The sequence below is a fragment of the Trachemys scripta genome, chromosome 8, assembly GCF_013100865.1.
Source record: "Trachemys scripta elegans isolate TJP31775 chromosome 8, CAS_Tse_1.0, whole genome shotgun sequence".
Classification (NCBI taxonomy): Eukaryota; Metazoa; Chordata; order Testudines; family Emydidae; genus Trachemys; species Trachemys scripta.
The window spans coordinates 9,463,239-9,487,839 of NC_048305.1; the positions used below are offsets into that span (position 1 = coordinate 9,463,239).

The 24,601-nt window shown below is 40.4% G+C and overlaps 1 protein-coding gene across 3 annotated transcripts in view; it reads right to left on the reverse strand.

Annotated features, from left to right (window-relative positions):
- Positions 1-24,601, reverse strand: part of SPOCK1 (SPARC (osteonectin), cwcv and kazal like domains proteoglycan 1) — a 496,308-nt gene that overhangs the window by 15,131 nt on the left and 456,576 nt on the right. For all 3 annotated transcript variants that reach the window (XM_034779825.1, XM_034779824.1, XM_034779826.1), the window contains one exon: positions 7,355-7,471. In XM_034779825.1, the coding sequence (XP_034635716.1) occupies positions 7,355-7,471 (117 nt within the window). The remainder of the gene's footprint in view (positions 1-7,354; positions 7,472-24,601) is intronic.

The window sequence follows — 24,601 nt, forward strand, 5'->3', positions numbered from 1 at the left end:
GGAGGCATGGGGGCTGCCCGAAGCCGGTAGCGCTCGGGCAGCCCGGCTCTTAAACAGAGCCGAAGAGTCAGGGGAGGAGCAGAGCCGCCATTTTCCCGGACACGTTAGGCTTTTTGCCAATTCCCACCGGACGGGGGTTTGAGTGCCGAAAAGCCGGACATGTCCGGGAAAAAGAGGACGTATGGTAACCCTACCTCATCCTCTAAAGAATGTAGCAGGCAGGAGTACCAGAGGAATGCCATTGCATTCATGTTCGTATTTGCAACGCATACACGTGCATTTCTGCAATCTCTATAAACACAGTTAGGGGCATCGTTTCAGAAAAATTCTGGAGAGAGGGAAGGCAAAGTTCTGTCAGTATGCAGAACATTATGTGATTATATTATATCCTGCAGAGTTGGGGCGGGAAGGCACAGGAAGGAGCATACAGACCTATGAAAAGTTTGGGGAAGGTTCAAATCAACATGTGTGTGTGGGGGACAATTGTGCCTCTTCCCCCATAGCCAATGATGCCCCTGAACACAGAGTTCTGGACTTGTTGGAGGAGGGTCACCCAAAAGAGAAGCTGGTATTTTTAAGTCCTCAGTAGTAGTTACTGTACTTACATCTCCAACGCGTGGTACCCAAATGCTAACTAACCCCACAACACCTGCCTTCTTGCAGGAAAGTATCATTCACAATTTATAGCTGGGGAAACTGCCATTAAGAACCCCAGTTTTACAAAGGCTCACAAAACATGCATATACTAGTCAGGGTTTAGCAGTCATGTAAGCCTAATGAGTGGGACTGCTTCGGGCACCTTGCGCGCACACACACACACACACACACACACACACACACACACACACACACACACACAGTGTGTAAATGTGACCTGCCAAGCGCACACCATGAATCAGGGCCCATGCTCAATCCGCTACACAACCTGCCTCTCTTCTGTTAGGCCGACATTCTTTTCACCGTATTGAGGAGATTTAGTTTTAGGCTCATCTACTCTGAGTATCAAATTTCATCTCCAAACGCTGCTTCTGAAAACTACCACTTAGAGTCTAACTGAAAGCCTAGAAGAGTGCTGCACTGTCTGCTATTTTAAGCGTTAAATTCAAGGAAGAGTAAAGTTTCACTCTGGAAACTGCATCCTTGAACTGCAGCTCTAGCTGAAGGTTGTCAGTGACACGGAGGGACAGGCAGAGGGGTTAAGTAATAGGGAAGTTTATGTCATTCATAACACACGTTTCTCTAACAAAGTAAGAGGATAACACCATTTCCTTGCGGCTAAAGACAACTCAGGCAGGGTAGAGAGATCATATTGAACTTTTCATTACCCCATTTCCTGATAGCTGCTCCTGTGTTATCTGATTTGAGTTTGAGTACATCAAAAAAGAAAAACTATATGTAATATACACAGATCTATCCAGCTCATCTTAGGCAAGTACTGCTGTTGGCTTCAGTCATTCTACTCATCTGAGGAAGGCAAGCAGGATTTGCTCAGTGTGCAAACATCAGCTGAGAGAACTTCTGTAAGAGGCCCAGACCCTTATAAAGGGGAGGGGAGAGCTAACCTACGGAGACCTGCCGTTCTGCCAGAACCACCCTCAGGATGCAAGGTCAGGGGCAGCACAAAAGGCAGGGGGTGGAGCCTGTGGAGGTCAGAAATTCATGAGGAGGTGGTGTCATTCCATGGTCCCTCTGAACCTCCCCCACTCCTCAGCAATGCCACCGTGGGAGGCCTGTCGTTCCATGGTCCCTCTGAACCTCCCCACCCCTCAGCAATGCCATCGTGGGAGGCCACACAACCGGTTGGCTTCCATTTGGCTGCCCCCTCGCTCTGTGGATGCACCCTATGGTGGGGTTCAAGTGCCACGCTGGGGGACTTGCTGCTGCTCAGATAGGTGATTACATGGTCTCTTGTGTGGACTGTGTGTTTCCCAGCCATTGCTCTCTCTGGCAGGCCACCTCCTAGTTGTGTGTGGCTCAGCTTATGCACTCTGGCGGGGATGGAGGCAGCGCCATGGTGGGAGGAGAGGCTGGCATGGACCTGCCCTACCTCTTCACATACTCTGTGATTTGTGTGCTGTTCCTATGACTTTGCTCCCTTCCCTGATGTGTGGCCTTGTGTGTGTGTACAACATGCATTCAGGGACACAACAATGGAACCTTTGCAGAACTTAACTTTACAAGACAGTGACTCATATGAATAAGAAGCTGCTTTGTGACCCGTGGTCAGGGGCTGCATCAAAGAGGCCGTTATGGAAGGTCACTTATGAAGATAGTTAATTATATTAGTTTAATACTTTTCAATTGTTGCTGTTTTAAATAAACCAGGGAGCTTTCATGACATGATCAGGCTTTTCAGGTTAAGGTTTATTATGAAGCCTCTCTATTAAGCAGACAGTGCAGTATGTAAGTGTTCAGATATTACAGTGATGGATGGATATTACTAGTGAAAAGGTTACTATTAGGATGGCCTTTCAGTATGCAGAAGAAAGTCAGACACAACATCAGTTTCTACCTGCACTTCAAATTGCCTCTTGATAAGTTTCTTCCAATAAATTACCTTTCTCTAGGTCAATATCAACAGTCAAAACCAAAAATGCTGAAACTCAAGCCCACATCCTCTCATGTTCAGGATTTAAAACCAAGCGGACTCTCAGTAAATAAAGCTGAATTCACATTGCAAAGCTCAGAGGGGTAAACTCTCAGGGCACTGTATTGGAAATCGTTCACATAACTCCACTACTTTAATTGGAAGTCACTGCTAGCATGTGCTCCAAACCAGAGTTCACTTCCCCCATAGCAGGACTGCTGTATACAATCGGCCTGAGCAACGATAAATGAAGTAATTGCATTTCTGGGGCCTAAAGCCTTATGATAACTGTGACAATGCACTGCATACAATAAATACCGTTTACTGCATTTCTTAAGAGAATATAGTGCTGGTTTTACAGCACAGGCAGCAGCAAGACCTCTTCATCCCACCCATCTGCCTCAACCCCGCCTTGCAATGACCACCACTAAGGGTGAGAGTATAGTGCAGGTTTCATGCTCATTCAGTTATTGGCTTCTCTGCAGAGACTGCTAACAAGGATGCCAATTAGTGTCAATGATGGCAGAGGTTTTTCTGATTTGGACACCTGTTTACTAGGAGCTGGACTGAGACCATTACATTTTACATTCCGTCTGACAACTGCTCGAAGTCCTAACAACTTCCATTCACTATGCATCTGGAAGGGATTCAAACTGGTGACCTACATGTGCAAGACTCCATGTCCCATTATTACCCCAAACCATCCATCTCTTCTGGATGCAAAAACGACATCAACAAAAAACCTTTATGTGAAATTCCTAATTAAAAAATAAATACACCTTCTGGCACATAACATTGCTTTTTTTGACTCTCCAAGAACTGACTTATATGAGTTGAGTTTTAGTGACGTCATTAAATTATACAACAATTAAATTAACAGGAAAATAATTAGCCTCATTTCCATCATCACTAAAAATACAAAACACCACCCAGAAATATTTCTCTGGGGCTTTTTTTACATTTCACACAGCTCCACCAAATGTAAAAGATAAACGTCCCAGACCAGCTGAGTAGATTTTAGAAACACAACAACATTATGACCTAGCAACAGACTGAAGAGCAATTGGAATCTGACCCTAGCTAATTTGTGTTATTATTTCCTTATTTCAGTGCATGTTATTTATATTGGTATTATGTCCTGAGATGCTGTCAGTTAGAGAGAGGAAGACATAGTGCCTGAACCAAGGTGCTTAATTTAAATCAGAAGGACAGATATTACATCGGCTGAAGGTCCAATTCTTGAAACAGTGCAGATTTCCCTCTTTTTTTTCCTTTTAAGAGAGGAAAAGATAGGAGTGATTTTTTTTTCACCTGGAGGTGAACTTAATACAGCCAAAGAGCTTATTTACACACTCAGCAGCATCTTGAAAATGGAATGTAGCACAGAGAAATCTCCACTGGAACACCTTCTCTAGACCATGGAGGTGTCCAAGGCATCTTAGGGGCTGGTCCACACTAACCCCCCACTTCGAACTAAGATACGCAACTTCAGCTATGTTATTCACGTAGCTGAAGTCGAACTATCTTAGTTCGAACATACCGCAGGTCCACACACGGCAGGCAGGCTCCCCCGTCAACTCCATGTACTCCTCTTGCCGAGCAGGAGTACCGGCGTCGACGGCGAGCACTTCTGGGATCGATCTGGGATCGATTTATCGCGTCTAGACAAGACATGATAAATCGATTCCAGAAGATCGATTGCTTACCGATGGAGGTAAGTATAGACGTACCCTTAGTCATCTCTTTCCACCATCTGCTCCTTTTTATTGCTACAGGGGCACCCCCAAAATGGATTACTTTGAGGATGCACATGCCTCTTAAGGCATCACAGGCATAACCAAACCAGCTCAATTTAATGAAGTGATCAGCCTGCCGAGGAGGGGAATACAAAGAGAGCAGTAAAAGGAAAGGGCTTTTTTGAACCCAGTTATACTTTTGGCCTTCACAACATCCCCTGGCAACGAATTCCACAGGCTGACTGTGCTCTGTGTGAAGAAGTATTTCCTTTTGTTTGTTTTAAACCTGTTGCCTATTCATTTCATTGGGTGACCCTTGGAGTAAATTACACTTCCTTATTCGCTTTCTCCACATCATTCATGATTTTATAGACCTCTGTCATATCCTCCTTTAATCGTCTGTCTTCCAAGCAGAACAGTCCCAGTCTTTTTAATCTCTCCTCATATGGAAGCCATTCCATATCCCTAATCATTTTTGTTGCTCTTTTTTGTACTTTTCCCAATTCTAATATATCTTTTTTGAGATGGGGTGACCAGAAGTGCATGGAGTATTTAAAGTGTGGGCGTACCATGGATTTATATAGTGACATTATGATATTTTCTGTCTTATTATCGATCCCTTTCCTAACAGTTCCTAACACTGTTAGCTTTTTTGACTGCCACTACAGATTGAGCGGATCTTTTCAGAGAACTATCCACAATGACTGCCAGATCTCTTTCTTGAGTAGTAATTTAGACCCCATCATTTTGTATGTATAATTGGGATTGTGGTTTACTGTGCATTACTTTGCACTTATCTACATTGAATTTGATCTGCCATTTTGTTGCCCAGTCATCCAGTTTTGTGAGATCCCTTTGTATCTTGTTGCTGTAACTCTTCACAGTCTGCCTCTCCCCTTGTGGGTTCCAGGACTAGCTGCTCTAAGAAGCAGTCATTAATGGTGCCTAGAAATTTTATCTCTCCATCCTGTCCTGAGGTGACGTGTTCCCAAGGTGATAGCCTCCATTATTATTAGGTTTTCTGTTTTTGTAGCCTCTCTAATCTCCCTGAGCATTTCATAATCACTGTCACTATCCTGGTCAGGTGGTCAGTAGTACATTCCTACTGCTATACTCTTATTATTCAAGCATGGAATGTCTGTTCATAGAGATTCTATGGAACTGGTTGACTCATTTAAGATTTTTACTGTATTTGACTCTATGCTTTCTTTCACTTACAGTGCCCCTCCCCCACCAGTGCAACCTACTCTGTCATTCCTATATGTATGTATCCTATATCTGTACTCTGTTATTACCATATCCCATTGATCATCATCATAACTCCACCTGATGCCTATTATATCAATATCCTCATTTAATACACTTATCTCAGTATTTAGACTTTTTGGATTTGTATACAATCAATTGGTTTGCCCACTGGCTGATCTTCACAAGGAAACCAAAGGTCAGCTGTATAAAGAACGTCTTTTCGCATCCCGATAAAGGAAGATTTAGCATTAGCAATCTGGTTCTGGACCCAAAGGGCTTCAGAGGAAAATGTGCTTAGAACTTTCTAAGGAAAAAGGCCTGAAGCAAATTCATCACCCTCAGGCCTGAAGCGAATTCATCTCCTGAAGCCATTCTTAGATTTGTATCCAGTTGCATCGCTTCACAATTATTTTGCTACATTTACATAATAAATGCATCATTTCAGAGTGCTGTTGAAGAAGTCAGTGTCTCAAAAATATTTTAAAACTATCGACTGTTTAAAATGAATGACTTCTTATATGTAACTGGAAATAAGTTGGAATTTTCTTAAACAAAAGATGTACGGAAAAGACAGTTGTCATGAGATCTTGTCTTTGTGTTTGGCCTTTATTGCATGATTTTTATATCAAGGTTTTACAAAATTTTGAGCAGTACATTGTGGGCTAGATTGTGTCTCCATAGTAAGAGGCAGCACAAAGCTGTGTACCTCAGGAGCAGCAAAAGGGAAGCAATGGAGCTGGTATAGGCCAGCAGCGAATTACCACCCCTGGGGCACTGATTCAGCTCTGATCCATTCCATGCCCCTCCTCTAATATGAGCTCCGGGACTTCCAGTGTGTTGTAGCAGCGTCCAGGATGTTGGTATGCTGCAAACTGGTGTGCTGTACATAAACACCCTGGTTTGCAATGCAGTGACTTGCCATGTAGGCGAGCTCTTAAAGAGTTAGAACTATGTACCTTTCTTGCATGTATTTTAGAGGTTTACCCACAAAATGACATGCCTTAATAGAACATAAGCTCACCTCTACTTAGTCTTTCTTTGTAACCCCTGTGTGAATCTTTTCCTCCCTACTGGGTAAATAACATCAAAATTAATCGTTTGAGTTATACCTATAGGGTGCTGTCTTTTTTTAAAAAACAGGGGTATCAAAAGCAGTAGGTGCTGAGAAGTGTTATTAGATACCTGGGATGCAGCACATGAATCTGAATGCCTCTTTTTTAGCACATACAATTCCAGCTTTTCTAACCTTTCTGCATCAACTAATCTGTCCAGGCCAGTGGCTATCCTTTGGACATTTTCTTCCCATTATCATTCCTGTTCCATAAGGCTAACTGGAAATAAGAAAATGAAGCCCCAGTGTAATTTTCTCTGTGCTGTACGTTTAATGCGTGTATGTCACATATTTTGTTTGCCATTTTGCCCACAGCCATATAATGTGCTGGCATGTTTGTGATTCTCTCTATTAGTATCCGAACCGTTTGTGGCCATAACAGCAGACCGATTGTCTAGTCTGAATTGTGTGTGTGTGTGTTTGTTTGGTACGGGTCGTACTGTCTTCTTTTAGGACAGTTTCGGGTTGAGAGGGCACTTGTAACTCCCATAGAAATCAATGGGAGCTGTATATTCTCAGTATCTCTTAGGATCAGGTCTGTTATATGGCGCAGATATTAGTATACTTGCCCAGGGACACAATAGTGATGTACTAGGGATTGTATTAACTGTTCTGCCCTTTAAATGTGTGTGAGCTTGTCTAGAACTTCATTTTTATAAAGAGTTTTCTTACTGCCTTGTGCTGTGTCCGAACTTGTTGGTTTAATGACACGATTTGCATCCTCATGAAGAGCACCGAACCAATCTTTTAGTCGGGAAGCAAGACTTCTCAGCTCCTTGTCTGTGCAAGCTGTCAAAACAACAAAGGAACAAATTAAATTGCAAAGATCATACAAGTTAACTTTTTTCTGGATCTTCTACTAGAACTTAATCGTTTTTTGTTACTCATAGCATAGTCCTGGCCTAACAGCTTAGAAGTAAAAGACCGACAAAGGGTAGGGGAAAGCAATACAACATATAAGGAAATATAAATCATAATGAAAGGATTTTCTTATTACTATATTCAAATATCTCCTTAGAGGTCGATGTGATTTGTGATTTAAACTCCATCCCACACACCCATCTCTGCAGTTTCTTGCTTAGAAATAGGTGAGTAGTTAAGGTAAGGGCTGTCACTTTATAGAACTTCAGAGAGGGAACATCAGTCAAACAGGAAAATAAAACCTCACCTAGAAATTTTATTAGAATAGGACACTAGGAGTAATTTATAACCCACATTTGGGTTAGTTTAAGGCTATTGTTAATGCCATAGGAACTCTGTTTCTTAAAGAAAGCTGTCATGTTCTTTCAATTCTACTGCAAATAAAGCTTTGCCATCTCTAAAGGTTGTCACAAGTCCTTTTTGTTAGCCAGATAAAAGCATCTATTGCTTGAATTTTTACTGAGAAACATCTAATTTTTCCATAAATTTCTACCAAGAGATTAACGCCCAGCAGAAGCCAATATTTATTAGAAAAAAGGCTACATTAGACACCATCTGTCAGAATGAATATTCCTGCTTCTGCATTATCTTTAGTGCTTGAATTCACAGATTTAAACCATTTTACCTTTCTTGCCATGAACTCATTCTAAATTTTAACAACAGTTTTTTAGAATACAAAACATGGTTCTGTGCAATAGAGTCAGACATCCCTCACGAAGTAACCCACAATATATCTTCTCCAATTCACGGAACATTGTAATACTCGTCCCACTAACTTATTCGAGACCAAGTCCCCCTGCTTGCCTTCTCAAGTTAAACTCATTGCTCTTATGATTGCAATGAATGAATCTATTATGAGTAGCACTAATATGTATTGGCTTGCCATTTTTTCTGCTTTCTAACTGCTCCCCACTCTGTTTCTGGAGGTAGCCTGCTCCTAATTTTCAAGCGAGACACTATAGCTTTTTTGAGAATGTAATTTTTTTATTGATTCCCCCCTCAAGCTTAAGGAAAAGTCCGTATGCACTTGCCAAGTTGGAAGAATGTTTTTGTTCCGCCATTTCTACATTCTTGGCAAAAGGTGAAAGTTTAATTTTTTTTTAATTCTGGGCAGAGGGAAGATGATTTTTTCCCCACTTCTCCATTACTCAGAAACAGTCTGATGGACTTTCTTTACTCTCCTGTTAAAGAGAGTAACAATCACTGCCTCCACCCTGAGGCTAAATCCAAGGAAGGAAAGGTTAAGCCCCAAAGAAGAAGTTTTGAGAAAGTAACGGGTATGTAAAAACAAGGGTTTATAGAGGAATGCAATGCAGTATTAACTATAATGTAGCTCTTATTACTGTACAAGCTTATATTTTATTTATCACCCTTTTATTTATCACATCCCTATATTTAAACTATTATGTCTTTGCAAGTAACGGCAGAAGTCCTTGACTAATGAGATGTGAGGCCAACTATGTAGATCTTCCAATAAAGGACCAAACTACTCCAGGTAAATGGGACTTCCCACACTGCCATCCGTTTTGCACACTGTATATGTTGCTTGTGAAAGGTGTTGGTTTGTTGATCCAGCTTGGGAGTGAAGTCCCCTACCATAGAAGAGTCACAGCACAGGCAAGAGCAGAGCAAGCTACACCAATGAAATGTCACCTTGACACAGTGTTCAAGTCTGACCCAAACGGCCACCTCTAGGATTGAGAGGGTAGGGAAAAGCTAATTTAACAGGTAATGAGAGTTCAGAAACTGTCCAACCCTAGAGAGATGTGCATAACTTGGCCCCTGACTCAGTGAGCTACTCCCTGTCAAGGACAAAGACATTCTGTGAGCCTAGGCTTAGCTTCCTGGGAATGCTTTCATTAGGAACAGGGGTTCTCCCCTGACTAGAACTGGCTGGATCATAGCAGATCTGCAGAACCATAGATGCTGCATGAGTTATTCTGTCAGGGGATCCTTGCAGGCTGGTTTCCCCATTAGTTCCTTAATGGCATTTCCAAACTGTGGTTGGGAAAAGTGGGTAAGTTGATGCTAAAAGGATCAGTATTCACCGACCCATAAAAATCCTACAAGTTTCTAGGAGAAAAGATGCTAGAATCATACTCGTCTACTTAACGCTGCCCCAGTCTGTTCCCTACCCACTTGCAGTTCTTATATCCCTTGGAGCACCAATGGGGATGTTTCGATGGAATACAGGGAGGATGTAGCTGCATTCATCCTCAGTGTGTCTCAGGTCAATATCCATCAGATCTCAGTCTGCTCTACCTATGAAGGAGGCAATGTGACTGTCAGTTTTTGTCTGGGTATCATTAGGGTACCACAGGAACAAGAGGACTGTAAAGATAAACATGTCATTTCTTTTTCATTACTGATGGCGGGAACCTATCTTGATCACCAGTTTTTGCAGAGGAGTCTACTCATTCCATATTGGCTTTCAAAATTAAAAATTAACACCACCTTTTTCTTTCTGAACAAGCATTCACTCTCTACAGTCACTCACTCTCAGCAATTTCATTTGCAAAGTCAATTTTGAAGACAAATTATTAGAAATCAAGTGGAGCAGGGAAGAATAGTTAGTGATGTTTTAATTAAGTAGAACAGCTGGGCAGGTCATTTATATTTTTAGAATATTTCCCATAGCCTATTCCATTCTAAACTCCATATATAAATACTGCTTTGACTACTGATTATATTAGGAAAAAAATTCAGTAGTCTAGAAAGAAGTCATCTATCCCCATGGCACAAACCTGAAGTTGATGAAACATTTATTTAGGAACCTCATTTCTAGGAAGCCTAGGATTGAACTCTAGACTACTGAGTAAATATCACTATGCCTCCTTGACATCTTCAGTGCTTGCTGCATAGGTAGAAAGAGCTTCACGGACTTTAATTCAATATCCTGTAGTGATATTTTACTTACTCAGATTTATGTACTTTCAACGACAAAGACAACTTTACACACAGAGAAATATATGGTAAGTCAAGTGGACTCAGGGCTGTTGTATTAAGTCAGCTGTCAGACTCTAGGTACAATCCCAAAGGGTGCTGAGTCTCAGATGGGAGTTAATGGTGGACAACACTTCCCAGGAAGAACTCAGTACTGTGCAGAATTGGGTCCTAATTATATTAGCTTTAATGGGAAAAAAAACCATTTCTAACCAAATCAGTTCATGTCATCTGAATGCATGTTTTTAAAAGCCACTAGGAGATAGCAGCGAATACCCAAAATGAACAGACCAGAACTAGAGTAATAAGTGAGCCCTGGTCTACACCACAGAGTTAGGCTGATGCAAGGCAGCTTATGTCGACCTAACTATGTGTCTACACTAAAATTTTGCTCCCATTGACGTAACTCACCCACTACACTGACTTTGACTCTACTATGGAGGTGGAATTATGTCAATGTAGTTAGATCGACGCAGTGTCAGTGTAGACACGGAGTTGTTTACATTGACTGTGCTGGCTTTCAGAAGCCATCCCACAATGCTCCACACTAACAGGACGTGCACTGCTAATACAAGAAGCAAAGTGTAGACACGCACAAGTGACGCTGACGTGAGTTAGGTCAACTTACTTTTAAGTGTAGACATGCCCTGAGATTGGGAACCACTTAGCCAAATAGTTCCTCCACTCAAACATTTGGGGTTTGGATAACATGTCCTTTAGATCTAAGCCTCTTTTTTGCAAAATCAAAATCATTCTCAGATTTGCTCATTTCTAAAGTGAATGCTGCTAAGAATTTTAAGGGCCAGATTTTGCTTGTTAATGCACAAAGTCCCACTTACTTCAATACGCTGGTGTTATGCAGATGTCATAACCAATTTGCTAAACCAGTCTGGAAATATCCGGTTGCTGCTCAAACATATACAGAAAGATCCCTATCCTGCCCATATCATTCAAAGGCCTGGATCAGTGTTCACATCGCACTCCCTGTCAATACCTGGCCTGGGATGGGGAAGCTCATGATCCAATCAGCGGACCAAATTCGGTGACGAATGCTGTTCACGTGCCATCTGAGGCATGATGTGCATACACTAATACAAATGGCAAAACACTGGGAGCAGGAGCAGGCCCTTAGTTTGAACTGTGACATAGCAAACCTGAGGGCACAGCAAACCTTGAAATCAATCTGTACCTTGGAGGATTGGACTCTGGAGGATGTATCCTCTACACTTCACTGACAACCCTGCTATATGCTGCAAAATGCTATAACCTTTGCTACTTTATTTTGGTATCCAGCATAAGGCAAGAGTCAGCAGGACTTGACAGAAAGCCCAGCATAGGAGTTTTTAGACATGAAATTTGGCCTTATGTGACATTTTGCATATATGTCCTGATATTTTGTGACTTTTTTGGATACATTGTTCAGGGACGATCCATCATGGAATACGATGAAAAGCGTCTCAGTGGGGATTACAGTCTTTCTGCAGAAGAATAATCCTTCATCACGTGGATAAAATATAAAACCAAGGACCTGACAATATGTGGTCATTAAAGAATCCTTGGCATTTTTCATAAATCTACAGATGTTAAGCCCAGCGCCATGGCCAAATTTTTTGGGAGTATTGCCTGAGACGCCTTAACAAGGCCTGATTTGCAGATGGTGGGGAGCTCAGCACTTTCAGAAAACAGGCCCATTCATCGTGTTTTCAGTGAGGCACCTACATCACTAGGTACATTTATTTATTTGTGGTAGTACCTACTCTGTGTTAGGCACTTTCAAAACATTTAAGAAGGACAGTCCCTGCTCTGAGGTGTTCCCAATTTAAGGAAAATCTTGGCCCCCTGCGTATACATTTATCTATCAGTTTCATTTAGAAAACACTTTAGGATCCTTCTGAATGAAAGATACTCTGCAAATTATATTATTATTATTATTAAAAAGGGGTTTCAGGTAACATTACCTAGATGTTGAGATGGATTAAGGCTGTATGTGTATAGATGAACCAATGGTTCCAGGTTGTTATCTGAAGATATGGAGGGTTCAAACAACGTGAGTGCCAAAACGGATGGGACCATTTATCATACAGAGCTTGGATGGGCACCAATATGAGGGAAGAAATCCTTTCATTGCCAGATCTGCGGCAGCTAAAATGTGAACAAAACTAGACAACGTATGGTATAAAACCTGCTTTCCTAAGAACGAACACACACACACACACAGATTTTTCTCTGGTGTACATTTTCTTCAAAAAGAGATGGATTTCATTTGAAATAATTTCCTACATATTTTGAAAAGTCAACAATGGAAGTCCCTCGTCCTACTGTCCTTAACCACAGGACTTCTCTGAGAGTTTTGCCTGAGTACCTATGCCAGGATCAGGCCCAATAAATTATATTAGATTAATCATTGCACTTTTTATCTGCAAAGCACTTTAAAAACATTAACTTTTAACACTCAAGTTACTCTTAGAGGTAGATCTATACAATTATCCCCATTTTTTACAGACTGGGAAATTGAGACTCAGTGGTTAAGGGCCAGATTCTGTCATCTTTACTCACCTTAAGTAGTATCTGACTAAATAGTGGGACCACTTGCTGAGTAAGGATGGCAGAAAGTGGTCACCTTAGTGGCTTGCCCCGGCCAGTCAGTGCAAGAAGCAGGAGTAGAATGAAGCCATTCTGGGATCCAAATGTTATGCCCAGATCAATAAACCAAACAACGTCACTATGTAAACAATTTAAGAGCAATCTGTAGATTTATTCCGAAGTGTAAAACAATTTACATAACAGTTTGGCATTGTTTTATTGCTAACAAACAGAAAGCATTGTTTTGAAATACCTATTCCCCCAAACAGAAATAATTAATCCAGCCTAATGTAAAACCATTAGCCTCTTGTAACTCAGCTGTGCTCAGATTTACATAGCAGCACTTCCATTAGAGAGTTTTTCAACTCCAGGGTCACTAATCTATACAATGGGGGTGAAGTTGAACAGTCTAGCAATTTACTTTTATTCTTTCAGTTTGGGATATTCAGGAGCAAGTCAATGCTGAAATTTGAACTGACTTCTATGGAAGCAAAGGTAGGCCAACACGGAGTACTTATTATATTCCATTCTTAAAATAAATCTTTCACCATGATTATAAAAATTATCCCAATTTAACAAAGCAACTAATATGAAATTAATAACTAACAAAACAATACTTCTACTAAGTCATACTCCAAGCAAAACCTAGTACAATAGTATATTCCATTGTTTTAACATTTCCAGGATGAGAATGTTACTCTGATTCAAAGTTCCAATTTTACCAGGCAATATTAGTCTGGTATAGTTTTCTATACTGCTTAGAAAACTCCTGCAGTGATATTAAGCAGTGATTTCATAGTTGGCAAATTACATAGCTCAAGCTCATAAAATGTGGGCATAATCTGATTTATAAAATATGACTTTCCATAATTAGCATTAATCTATATGGCACACCTTAGCTTTTTTAAAATACCTTTTTACTACTTGGCTAAAACTGACTTTGGAAAATCTGATCAGATGGAAGATACCGTTGCCTTATGACATTAAATACAAATCTTGGGCAAAGATTCTGGAGCAAATTCTTTATTCTCTGAATATCTAAGAAAACTCAGCATGTGCGAGCATTCCCTGAAAGCTACTCTAGTTTCGGCTGTCTGTGCACTCCAGGGGTGGAGTGAGAACAGCAGAGACAGAGAAGGGAGGAATGAAAAGGAAGTGCTCTAAGAATCATTTAGGTTATAACACTACAGTGGTTGAATCCAGGTAGAAAAAGCAAGGTGAAGGAAACATCATAAAGTACAAGCAACACAAATAACAAAACAACTGTAGCAAACAAGAATCTTTGGGATTTTTGTTAGTTTACTTTTCCATGTTCTTTACATCACAGCTAAATATCAGTTTAATTTTTTTACGTTATCTTTCTTACTTTGGTCTTCTCTATCACCATACAATATATTTGGTATCATGACAATTGTATTTATTACCCCTCTTTATACCACTAACTAAATACAATATTACAGATAATATGAGCTGGTGAGGCGAACAAAGATCTGCAGTGTATAATGAAGGGAGAATATAATGACTGGGGACCCGGCAAAGGAACTTAATATGTTTTATTATGAACCACTTCTAATTTTTATTATTCTATGACATGTGTGATCTCACAAAGTTTTAAACTGATGTAATCCCTGCTCCCAAAACTTTACATTCTTTTAGTATGTGACAAGGAACAATGAGGGAATAAAATCAGACACCTTAGCTTTTTGCGGGGTGGGAGATTAAGATGACAAGATACAAAGAAAACAAATATAATGTGCAATGCATATAATAAACAGCAATGCGGCACAGCAATTTAGCATGTTTGTGAGAATGTTCACACATCCTGAAATGTTATTCATTTTTCATTACTCTCCTGCTTAAAATGTTTTAGACATCCAATCATGAAGCAGAACCAATACTATGTGACCTAGGTGACAACTAAACAGGTAGAAGGACCAGTATCATGTACTTAGGTGATAAACCACACAATACGAACAACAAAAGGTGAATATTCCAATTTGAACAATTCTTAAACAACACCTAGTCTGGAAATGATTCATCTAAACTATTCAGCAAGTAGCTACAAACATGTTAAAAGAAAACTGGACATGGTTTGTGAATGATTCACAAAGCAAAAAAGGAACTATATATGTATAGTGTACATATATGAAACATTATACATAATCAACAGTTCAATCATTTGTACTGGAAACATTAAGGACAATGCTGTACAGTTTTGATTAAAATGTGATATAAATCCATACATAGCTGTCCATGATTTGTACCTTTATTCATACTTGTAGTTAGAAATATGGCATCTGACAAACAAACACAACTGTCTCCTTTTTGTGTTCCTATAGACTACCTAAAATGATAATCAGGCACTGTCTAAGTAAATCATTCAAAATGGTAAAATGCATAAATTTAGATATATTATAATAGCACACTATTAAAAAGGGTGATATCAGTATTCTCTCCTATTGTATGGGATACAACATTATTCTTATCTTTTATATTAAATGGTAATTTTAATATGATTAATCTTCATATGAAAAGAAAATGCTGCTATTTTTACGCTGTCCCTGACAAACATGTTATCGCTACATGTTATCTCCTCTCGATATGTCAAACACTTTTACTACTCTACTATAACTGCTTGTTATGACTGGCTCTAAAAGAAAAGTAAAAAGCCCCAACTATTACTATTTTATTTTAGCTTTGCCTAACTTTGTAGCTTTCCCCCCACTTTAGAGTATGGTTCTGCTCTCAGACGTGCAGGTGTGCAGCGCATAGCGTATTGTGACATCATTCACTGTACATATCTCCAAGTGCAACAGCTGATTTCAAAAAGTGCACACAGATACCCACCTTGGTATCTGAGCAAAGAACCAATCAATTCCCATGCCAAGTGGCTTATCTCTACTTTCCGGGAAGGAAAGTTTTGTCCTCCAGCATGTACCAAACACCACCAGCAAAATGCTCAGGATCTTAGGTCATAGTGCTGCAATTCAGTGAGCAGCTTCTTTACGGTGTCTTACGGGGGTATTTTCTAGAGTTATGTGAGATATTTATGTCAAACCTTAAACCCACTGGAACTGAGCCCTCTGTTTGAGTTTCAAGGTGTTCTCAAAACTGGGAAGCTGGTGATCACCCAGCCAAACTAAAACTTCTATCTCCAACTACCCAGAATGTCCTGGGACACCCTTTATAAGGCCAGAGGGCAGATTCCTGGGACTTTCTGGAGGGAAGAGGTAGCTGAGGGGTTAAAAAGGGTTTAGTTGTGGGGGGTTCCTCTTGTCAGCTTTCTTTTACCAAACACAATGCATCTACGAACCCAACTGCAAGTTCGGATCAGGAACCAAACACTGTCCATCTGTGTGCATTCCTCCCTCCTCTCACTATTAGCATGGTTGGAAATTACTAGAACTGTTTGGGAATTTTCCATCCACGTGATTTTTTGATGGAAAACACACTTTCTGCAGAATCAAAATTTTCCATAGAAAAAATTAAGTTGTGTCAAAGTTTTTCAGTTTTTCATTGAGACAATTTAAATATGATATTTGTGTTTCAGATCAAAATCTAAATATTTTAAGTTAGCTTCCAGACAGCTCAACATTAAATTGCATTTGGAGAGGGTACTGAGTGCCTCATGGGAGCTGTAGTTCAGGTGCTCCATGCCATCATTCTCTCCTCTGGGCCAGCCTCCTTGGTCAGACTACATCTCCCATGATGCATCACAGTATCCTCTCTGAGTGACCCGTGTGATTTATCACGGGAGTCACACGAGTGCTCTGTGTCATGTGGCATGCAGTACTGCCAGGGTGCCCATCCAGTGGGGAAGATTGAGGGGACTGAGGCACCCAAACTACAACTCCCATGAAGCACTGCACTCAATTGGCAGATGCAATTTAATATTGAACTGACTCAAAATAAAACCTTTCCATTTGGGAATGTCAAAACCCTTCAACATTTCTGAAATAAAGTTTTTCAGAACTTTTTTTTTTCTAGGAAAAATTTGATATGGCGACTTTATCCTGATTTTGGACAAAAACAAATGTTACAATATCAGAATTTCCTGCAGGATGGAAATTCCAATTTTTGCTCAACTGCAGAAATTACACATATGCACTAACAAGGTAATTATCTTCAAAACTACCCAGCCTTTGTTGGCTGGGATACTGTGAAGCCTCAGTGTATTTATGACCAAAATGTCCCAATTATCCATAGGATTTACCCCTGACATTTCCCTAAAATAGCAGGAAGCTTTTTTATAAGTATATAAAAAAGAATGGTTAGGGTTGTAATTTTCATGAAGAATAAAGGCTTCATACTCCATTACTTTGGAAAGGAAAGGGGTTTTTTGTCCCATTCGAAATATGCTTTCTGAGCCAGTAAATAAAGTTTTATTTAAAATCCCTCCCAACTTTTCATGTCAAAGTTGTACCCAGATATATTTGTCACACAGAAGTCTCTGGATTCTGTGGCTATCCTCTCATAGAGATGACACCTATCTTGATAACCACCTCTGATCCTTCTGTCACTTCTTATTCCCAGTCCCATAAATAAAGCAGAAGAGGCCAAGATATTGTAGTCAAAGCTGTGAGATGAATACACAAGCAGCTACGTTACTGTGCTGAGGAAACAGGCTCTGAGCTGAAGCTTGCATAAAACTGGTGCATTTATACGACAAAGCTCAAGATAAAACAGGAGAGACAAAGAGTGAGGGCTATACTTTCAAAGCGTACGTGAAGTCCAGTGTGACGTTTTCATGTGGTCTGTTTTCAAAGCTCTTAATGTTAGAAGCTTTTGTGTTAGAATTAATGAATGATGCGAAAACCTGGAAAGGTTTGGCTGTTCAGCTCAGCTAGACACCCAAAACGTCTGGATGTTTCCCTGAAATTCATCCAAATTATATGAATCTCTGGGGTCTGCAGAATTGGGCAGAAAGCCTTGTGAAATGTTGTGACAGTACCAGAAGTGGTCAGAGATACTCCCCCTCTGTGTTTGGCTCACCCTCCCAAAACCTATTTGTCAGATCATCCTCCTTTTCTCATTCAAATCCTTCCTAAAACCTCAGTTCTGCCAAGTCACCTCTGAGAAATGACTGAATTAATATTTATGTAAAAAACAAGCAAGCTGGATTAGATGGAGCCATGCTGACATATACATTTCACTCAGTATTGGTGAGATCTTACTACTGTAACCCTTTCTCTTCCCTCCTCACCCCTTTTTCTTTGTTTATGACCCTCAATGTTTGCTTATGACTTTTGCATGTTGAGTCCCCAGTTGGGCAAAGACTTACGCACATGCTTAATTTTGCACACTCTGAGTAGTCTCATTGAAGTCATTTGGATTACTCACACTGTAAAATTAAGCCAATATGTTAGTCTTCACAGGACTGGGAACTCAGACTGTACATTTTGTGTAGCAAGGATTTTTTAGAAGTGTTGCTCACCAATAACCATTAAAGTCAGTGGAAACTCTGGGAGCCCAGCACTCCTGAAAATCAGTCCATCTGCCCGTACTAATTTCTGTTAGCACCTAATATGCTCTTGGTCCCTCATGATAACACCTAATAATCACAGCCACAATAAAATAATAAAATAAATAATAATAATAATAATGCGGAAAAATCAACTTGTTCTGGGTTTAATTTGAGACAGGTTCAAGTTGGTTCTTTTATGCAAACCAGTTCACGTATCACGATTACAGTGCTTGCATTTTACATTAATGCATTGCCTCCAAAAGTTCCAACCCTTTGGTTGACTCTATTCTTAAGTGTAGACACTACAGCTATGGGAGAAGTTCTCCCATCTCTAGTTAATCCACCTCCCCAAGAGACTGTAGCTAGGTGGATGGGAGAATTCTTCCATTCACCTAGTGCTGTCAACATCGGCGCTTAGGTTGGTTTACCTATGTCACTGAGGTGCGTGGATTTTTCACATCCTTGAGCGAAGCAGCTGGGTCAACCCAACTTTCAGTGTAGAATAGCCCTAAGTCTGACAGGAGTTAACCAGAGCAGCTGAACATGCTCCCCACCTGAGGAGATGGTTTTGCTTCACTGTCACGAGTTGAACAAGAAAGGAATTTTAGATTTTGACCTTCAGCTGAAATGTTCTGAATGATAAATACTTGGAAATAAGTTGGGTAGATGGTGATAAGGGGCAGCTGCTAGTTTGCAGAGAGCATTCAATGATAAAAATGGTCTTCAGCTTGAGAGAGCAAAATTCAGGTAGTAAAATTAGTAATTGGACAGTGTTTGGGGAGAAGTGGAAAATGTTCAATATGAGCAGAAAGACGATATTGGCAATGCCATAAATTAAAGAAAAATAAACGTAAAGAAATCAATAAAAACAGTAACTAATTAGAGGCATTTCATAAAGAATTGCCCATGTTGAAATCTAACGTTTGCAAAAGTTTCGTAAAATATTACACAATACTCAGTATTCACTGAAAAACAGCTGACGATATAAGCAAGAAAAGCAATGAAAAGCAGGCGAATTGTACTTGTTGAAGTTCCTTACCCGCATCCTGTAACCAAAGGTGGGGCAAAAACCACCTAGAAATGAAATAATCTATTAAAACAGCTCATTTTCATGACATTTCAGGCAAACAGGATACTAATTCTTGATTTAACACCACTCCTTCCAATCAATGAATTCTGGAATAGTTTATAAGGATAAAATTGCTTCTTAGAAGCAAAAAAGTATACTTTCTGATACTGCTCCATCCCCACAAATATATTTGTATGACCCCTAAAATTAATGAGATCCCAGATGGTTATTGTTTTTATTTTTATTTCGCAAAATATGATGTTTTCAAAATTTGTTTCTTTTAGTTTCAGCCCATGGGAAATTTGAAAAGTAAAATTAAGAGGATCCTTTTCGTGGCTCTCTTTGGTTTAGTGAACACTTTACTAAATAATAAAATATCTCCCCATGTGTAAAATGCAGAAATCATTTGTTTTAATAAGAGCTGTTTGTTTTATGTGATATATATAATTACAGTTCCAGCATTTATAGTGCTTTACCAATGGATTAGCTGCATTAGCTTTCAGCCCATCTCAAATATAGTAACTCAGTATAAAACGTACTTCCAACTGCCGCAGTCCCAGGTACCTCTCTCAGGTACTGTGTGCATATGATTTCTAAGAGAGAACCAGATGTAAGGCAGTGTTCACTGGGATGAGGTCAAGAGATGAGAGCAAGTAAAGGACAGACACTAAGAAAGACAGGAAATTAAAGGCGAAATGGAGAAGTGATCTTTTAAAGAGGAAAAGTAAAAAAAAAAAAAAAAAAAGATTTCAAAGCAATCTTTGCTTTATGATCTCTATACTGACTGTCTAAATCTTAGGAAATCAGAGAGTTAGCTGGTTTAATCTGGAGGCAGGTGCTACAGACTGTGCAGCACAAGCTAACAAACATGAATAATTACAAACAAAAGAGAACCAAAAGGAGTCCGTGCATTAAAAAGCCCTTACAAGCAGTGGAGAAAATAGTAACAAGAGAAGCTGGACTGTAGAGGGATCTATTTCCTTTCACTACTTCATTGGCCACCCCCCGCCACATCCATACCTGGAGGACCATAGTGAGTTGCAGCTGTGCTCTGTGTATCTTGATGGTGCGAGAGTGTTTATGAATAGGGCTTATAACGAAGATACTAAAACACACAGATGTGCTCCAATATTCTGATCACAGTACTGAGAGGTTGGAGATTCTGAAATCTCCATGTAACTCCCACAAAGGCAAACAAACCGATCATATTACTCTTTATTGTTCATAACTGGTATTGGGCAGGTCTCTCAGGGAAAAATAAATTCCCAAACTAAGGGAATATCTCAAAGAAGAAGGGATTGTTATCAGAAGGTAAGGTATTATTTTTACTATCATCAAGCTGTGAATGCTAGTTTGTATTGTATTGAGCAAGCTCTATTCTAGAAGTAAACTTACAAACTCAGGACAATTGGACCCTCCACAATTAGATGTCTAATGATTATTTATGTTCCCTGACAGGGCTATATGGAATATATCGACTGTATGGAAAACATTTTATTTAGGGCCAGACTACTTGCAGGTATTGGGTGGGGAGCATGCATACAAATCATCCCTCTTCTGTGGTACATGCAACCCCTGTCACAATGGCATTTCCTGAAGGCAGGTGAACGTACTGGCTGCTTCCTGGGAGTGCACTGTGGGCCCAAAAGCCAGCTCTACCAAAGGGAACACGATCCTACATCCTTCCCTGAGAGTCCCCCATCCAACCCTTACTTGGGCCACTTCCTAAACACTGCAAGTTTGGCCCAGAGATATTAGTTCTTGAACTGTATTAGAAATCCATCACCAGGTAGATATGTAGCTCAAAATATGTATCACCCACACAGAACATAACTGGAGAGAATAACCTCAATTATATGGGGTTCCCCCACCTTTATACACTTCCTCAGGGATCCTTGCAAAGTGACAGATAAATCCAGTTGGTCTATGCTTGAGCAAGATGGAGAGTAGTGAATTATTCTAAAATGTGAAAACACAAAACTCTAGAAAGGACAACGAGGAGTTCTGGGGCAGGATGGGGTTTGGAGATGTCCCATAGGAATTCTCCCTGCAAATTGTTGGGAAACCTGATAGAAATTGAGTGAGAAAGTGCAAATAAGACAACACAGATCCCCAGTGGATTGCAAAAGTCCCCTGGAAGGAAATCAGAAATCTCTCTGCACCATTGTAACTTCCACAATCAAGCAAAGGCAAATGTACTGCTTCGGGTAAAACGTACTGAATCAACGTAGGAAATATACAGTGGCAACATGGTGTATATGAGAATACGTTAAAATCAAGTGATGATTTAGGAAGTAAATACAGAATAAAGAATAAAACTTGATTGGTTCTAAGACCTGAATCTGATCTGATATTACGCCAATTTTACAGCAGTAAAACTACATTAACATCACTGGAGTCGCTTCTGATATACGCCAGTATGAAGTCAAGCTCAAATGCCTAGATCCCAATTCCCAGGTCCTGAGCAATGAGATTGCCAGCTGGGGCACTCACACCAGGAGAATCGTCAGTGGGCTGGTCAGCTCAGCTTTATGGTGCTTTGGTAGCATTGGTGGTACAAAGGGGCCACATCAGGGCCAAAGACTTTGGCCCCTACTATTTAACTGGTAAATCCTGAGGTCCACAAATGCAGCAGAATTTGGGGAGCCTGCACAGAGTGGGCACATCCAACGCTCATTGTAGACCATAGTCACGAAGGTGAGTTTGAGGGTGAAGCAGGAGAGCTACAGAGGAGCATGCCTGAGGGGTTCCGGTGGTTCTGGTTAGATGGAATCTATTCAATAGTCCTCCACTCTCGAGGAGAGTTTAGGAGGCACAGGAGCTACCTCGGCACGAGGCTGTGGATGCAGCTGCAGAACACATTGTTGGCTTGGGAAAGGAAGGCGGCGTCCCCTTCGGAACGAGCTGGTGCCCAGATACTTGCCTGAATGTTCACTAGCAAGGTGGTGCAATGAGTTAAATTTTAATAAGTCTGGGTGCCTCTGGCAGGGGCGAGCATTATGTTTCTGATGCTGGAGCCATAATGGCATAATGCAGCGCAGAGGACAAAGCTAGGAGGCTTTTACTAAACTGTAAAGGAAACATCTGCTGGATTAATAAGAGGGTAGTTAGCTGAGATGAGTATCAGAGAAGCCACAGATTAAAGAGGTTTAGAACAGCTATTACCTGCTGATATACCTACTGCTACATGTGCCATTATCCCATGTCTATGCAACAATTCCATTCAATAATGTATAGAAAAGTGTGAGCCCACCAATGAGCACCTGGTAATTTAGATACAGAGATAATTAATAATATTAAAAAGGTATAGAATGAAGCTGGAAAAATCTCCCAACAACGGATTTCTTCGAAGAAACCTGTAAAGAGTTGCAAATTGGGCCCCACTCTTTCCTAAGCACTTGTTTATTTTTAATTCCCTTTAGAAAGAGGCAAGGCTTGGTTTTATGTGCTCATGGATATCATCATTTATTGAAAGCATCTGTTTTCTTAAAAAATATTTGAGCTACTAAAATATTTAACCACCAACATAAAGGCAGAGGGCGAGATCAAACCCCTGCTGTGGAGTTATAAAAAACAGGCACTGAGCACTTCTGATAAAGGGTAAGATTTGCTTGTATGCGAGGAAAATGTTTAAAAATCTGACATATTTGGAACTGCGGATGAGGAGGTTTTGACATCTGTTGGGAAAATAACACAGCAGAGCACGGATTATCCAACAAGTTCTTGGAATGCACTGGAGACAATTTTTTATTTCAGAAGGTGGAGAAAGCTACTAGGGGAGAGGCTGTTCTAGATTTGATTTTGACAAATAGGGAGAAACTGGTTGAGAATTTGAAAATGGAAGGCAGTTTGGGAGAAAGTGATCATGAAATGGTAGAGTTCATGATTCTAAGGAATGATAGGAGGGAGAACAACAAAATAAAGACATCGGATTTCAAGAAGGCAGACGTTAGCAAACTCTGGGAGTTGGTAGGTAAGATCCCATGGAAAGCAAGTCTAAGGGAAAAAACACTTGAAGACAGTTTGCAGTTTTTCAAAGGGACATTATTAATGCACAAGAGCAAACTATTTCACTGTGTAGGAAAGATAGGAAACATGGCAAGAGACCGCCCTGGCTTCACCAGGAGATCTTCAATGATCTAAAAATCAAAAGAGTCCTACAAAAAGTGGAAACTAGGTCAAATTATAAAGGATGAATATAAACAAATAATACAAGTATGTAGGGACAAAATTAGAAAGGCCAAGGCACAAAATGAGATCACACTAGCATGAGACATAAAGGGTAACAAGAAAACATTCTACAAATATATTAGAAGCAAGAGGAAGACCAAGGACAGGGTAAGCCTGTTATTCAATGAGGGGTGGAAAATAATAACAGAAAATATGGAAATGGCAGAGGTGCTTAATGACTTCCTTGTTTAGTTTTCACCAAGAAGGTTGGTGGCAATTGGACGTCTAACATACTGAATGCCAGTGAAAATGAGGTAGGATCAGAGGATAAAATAGGGAAAGAACACGTTAAAAATTACTTAGACAAGTTAAGTATCAGGGGGTAGCAAGAGGGGTACCCAGAAATCACCTACTACAGGACAGGCCCAACAAGGACAATAACAGAACACCACTGGCCATCACATACAGCCCCTAGCTAAAACCTCTCCAGCGCATTATCCACGATCTACAACCTATCCTGGAAAATGATCCCTCACTCTCACAGACCTTGGGAGGCAGGCCAGTCCTCACTTACAGACAACCCCCGAACCTGAAGCAAATACTCACCAGCAACTACACACCACACCACAAAAACACCAACCCAGGAACCTATCCCTGTAGCAAACCTCATTGCCTACTCTGTCCCCGTATCTACTCTGGCAACAGCATCAGAGAACCCAACCACATCAGCCACACCATCAGGGGCTCATTCACCTGCACGTCTACTAAT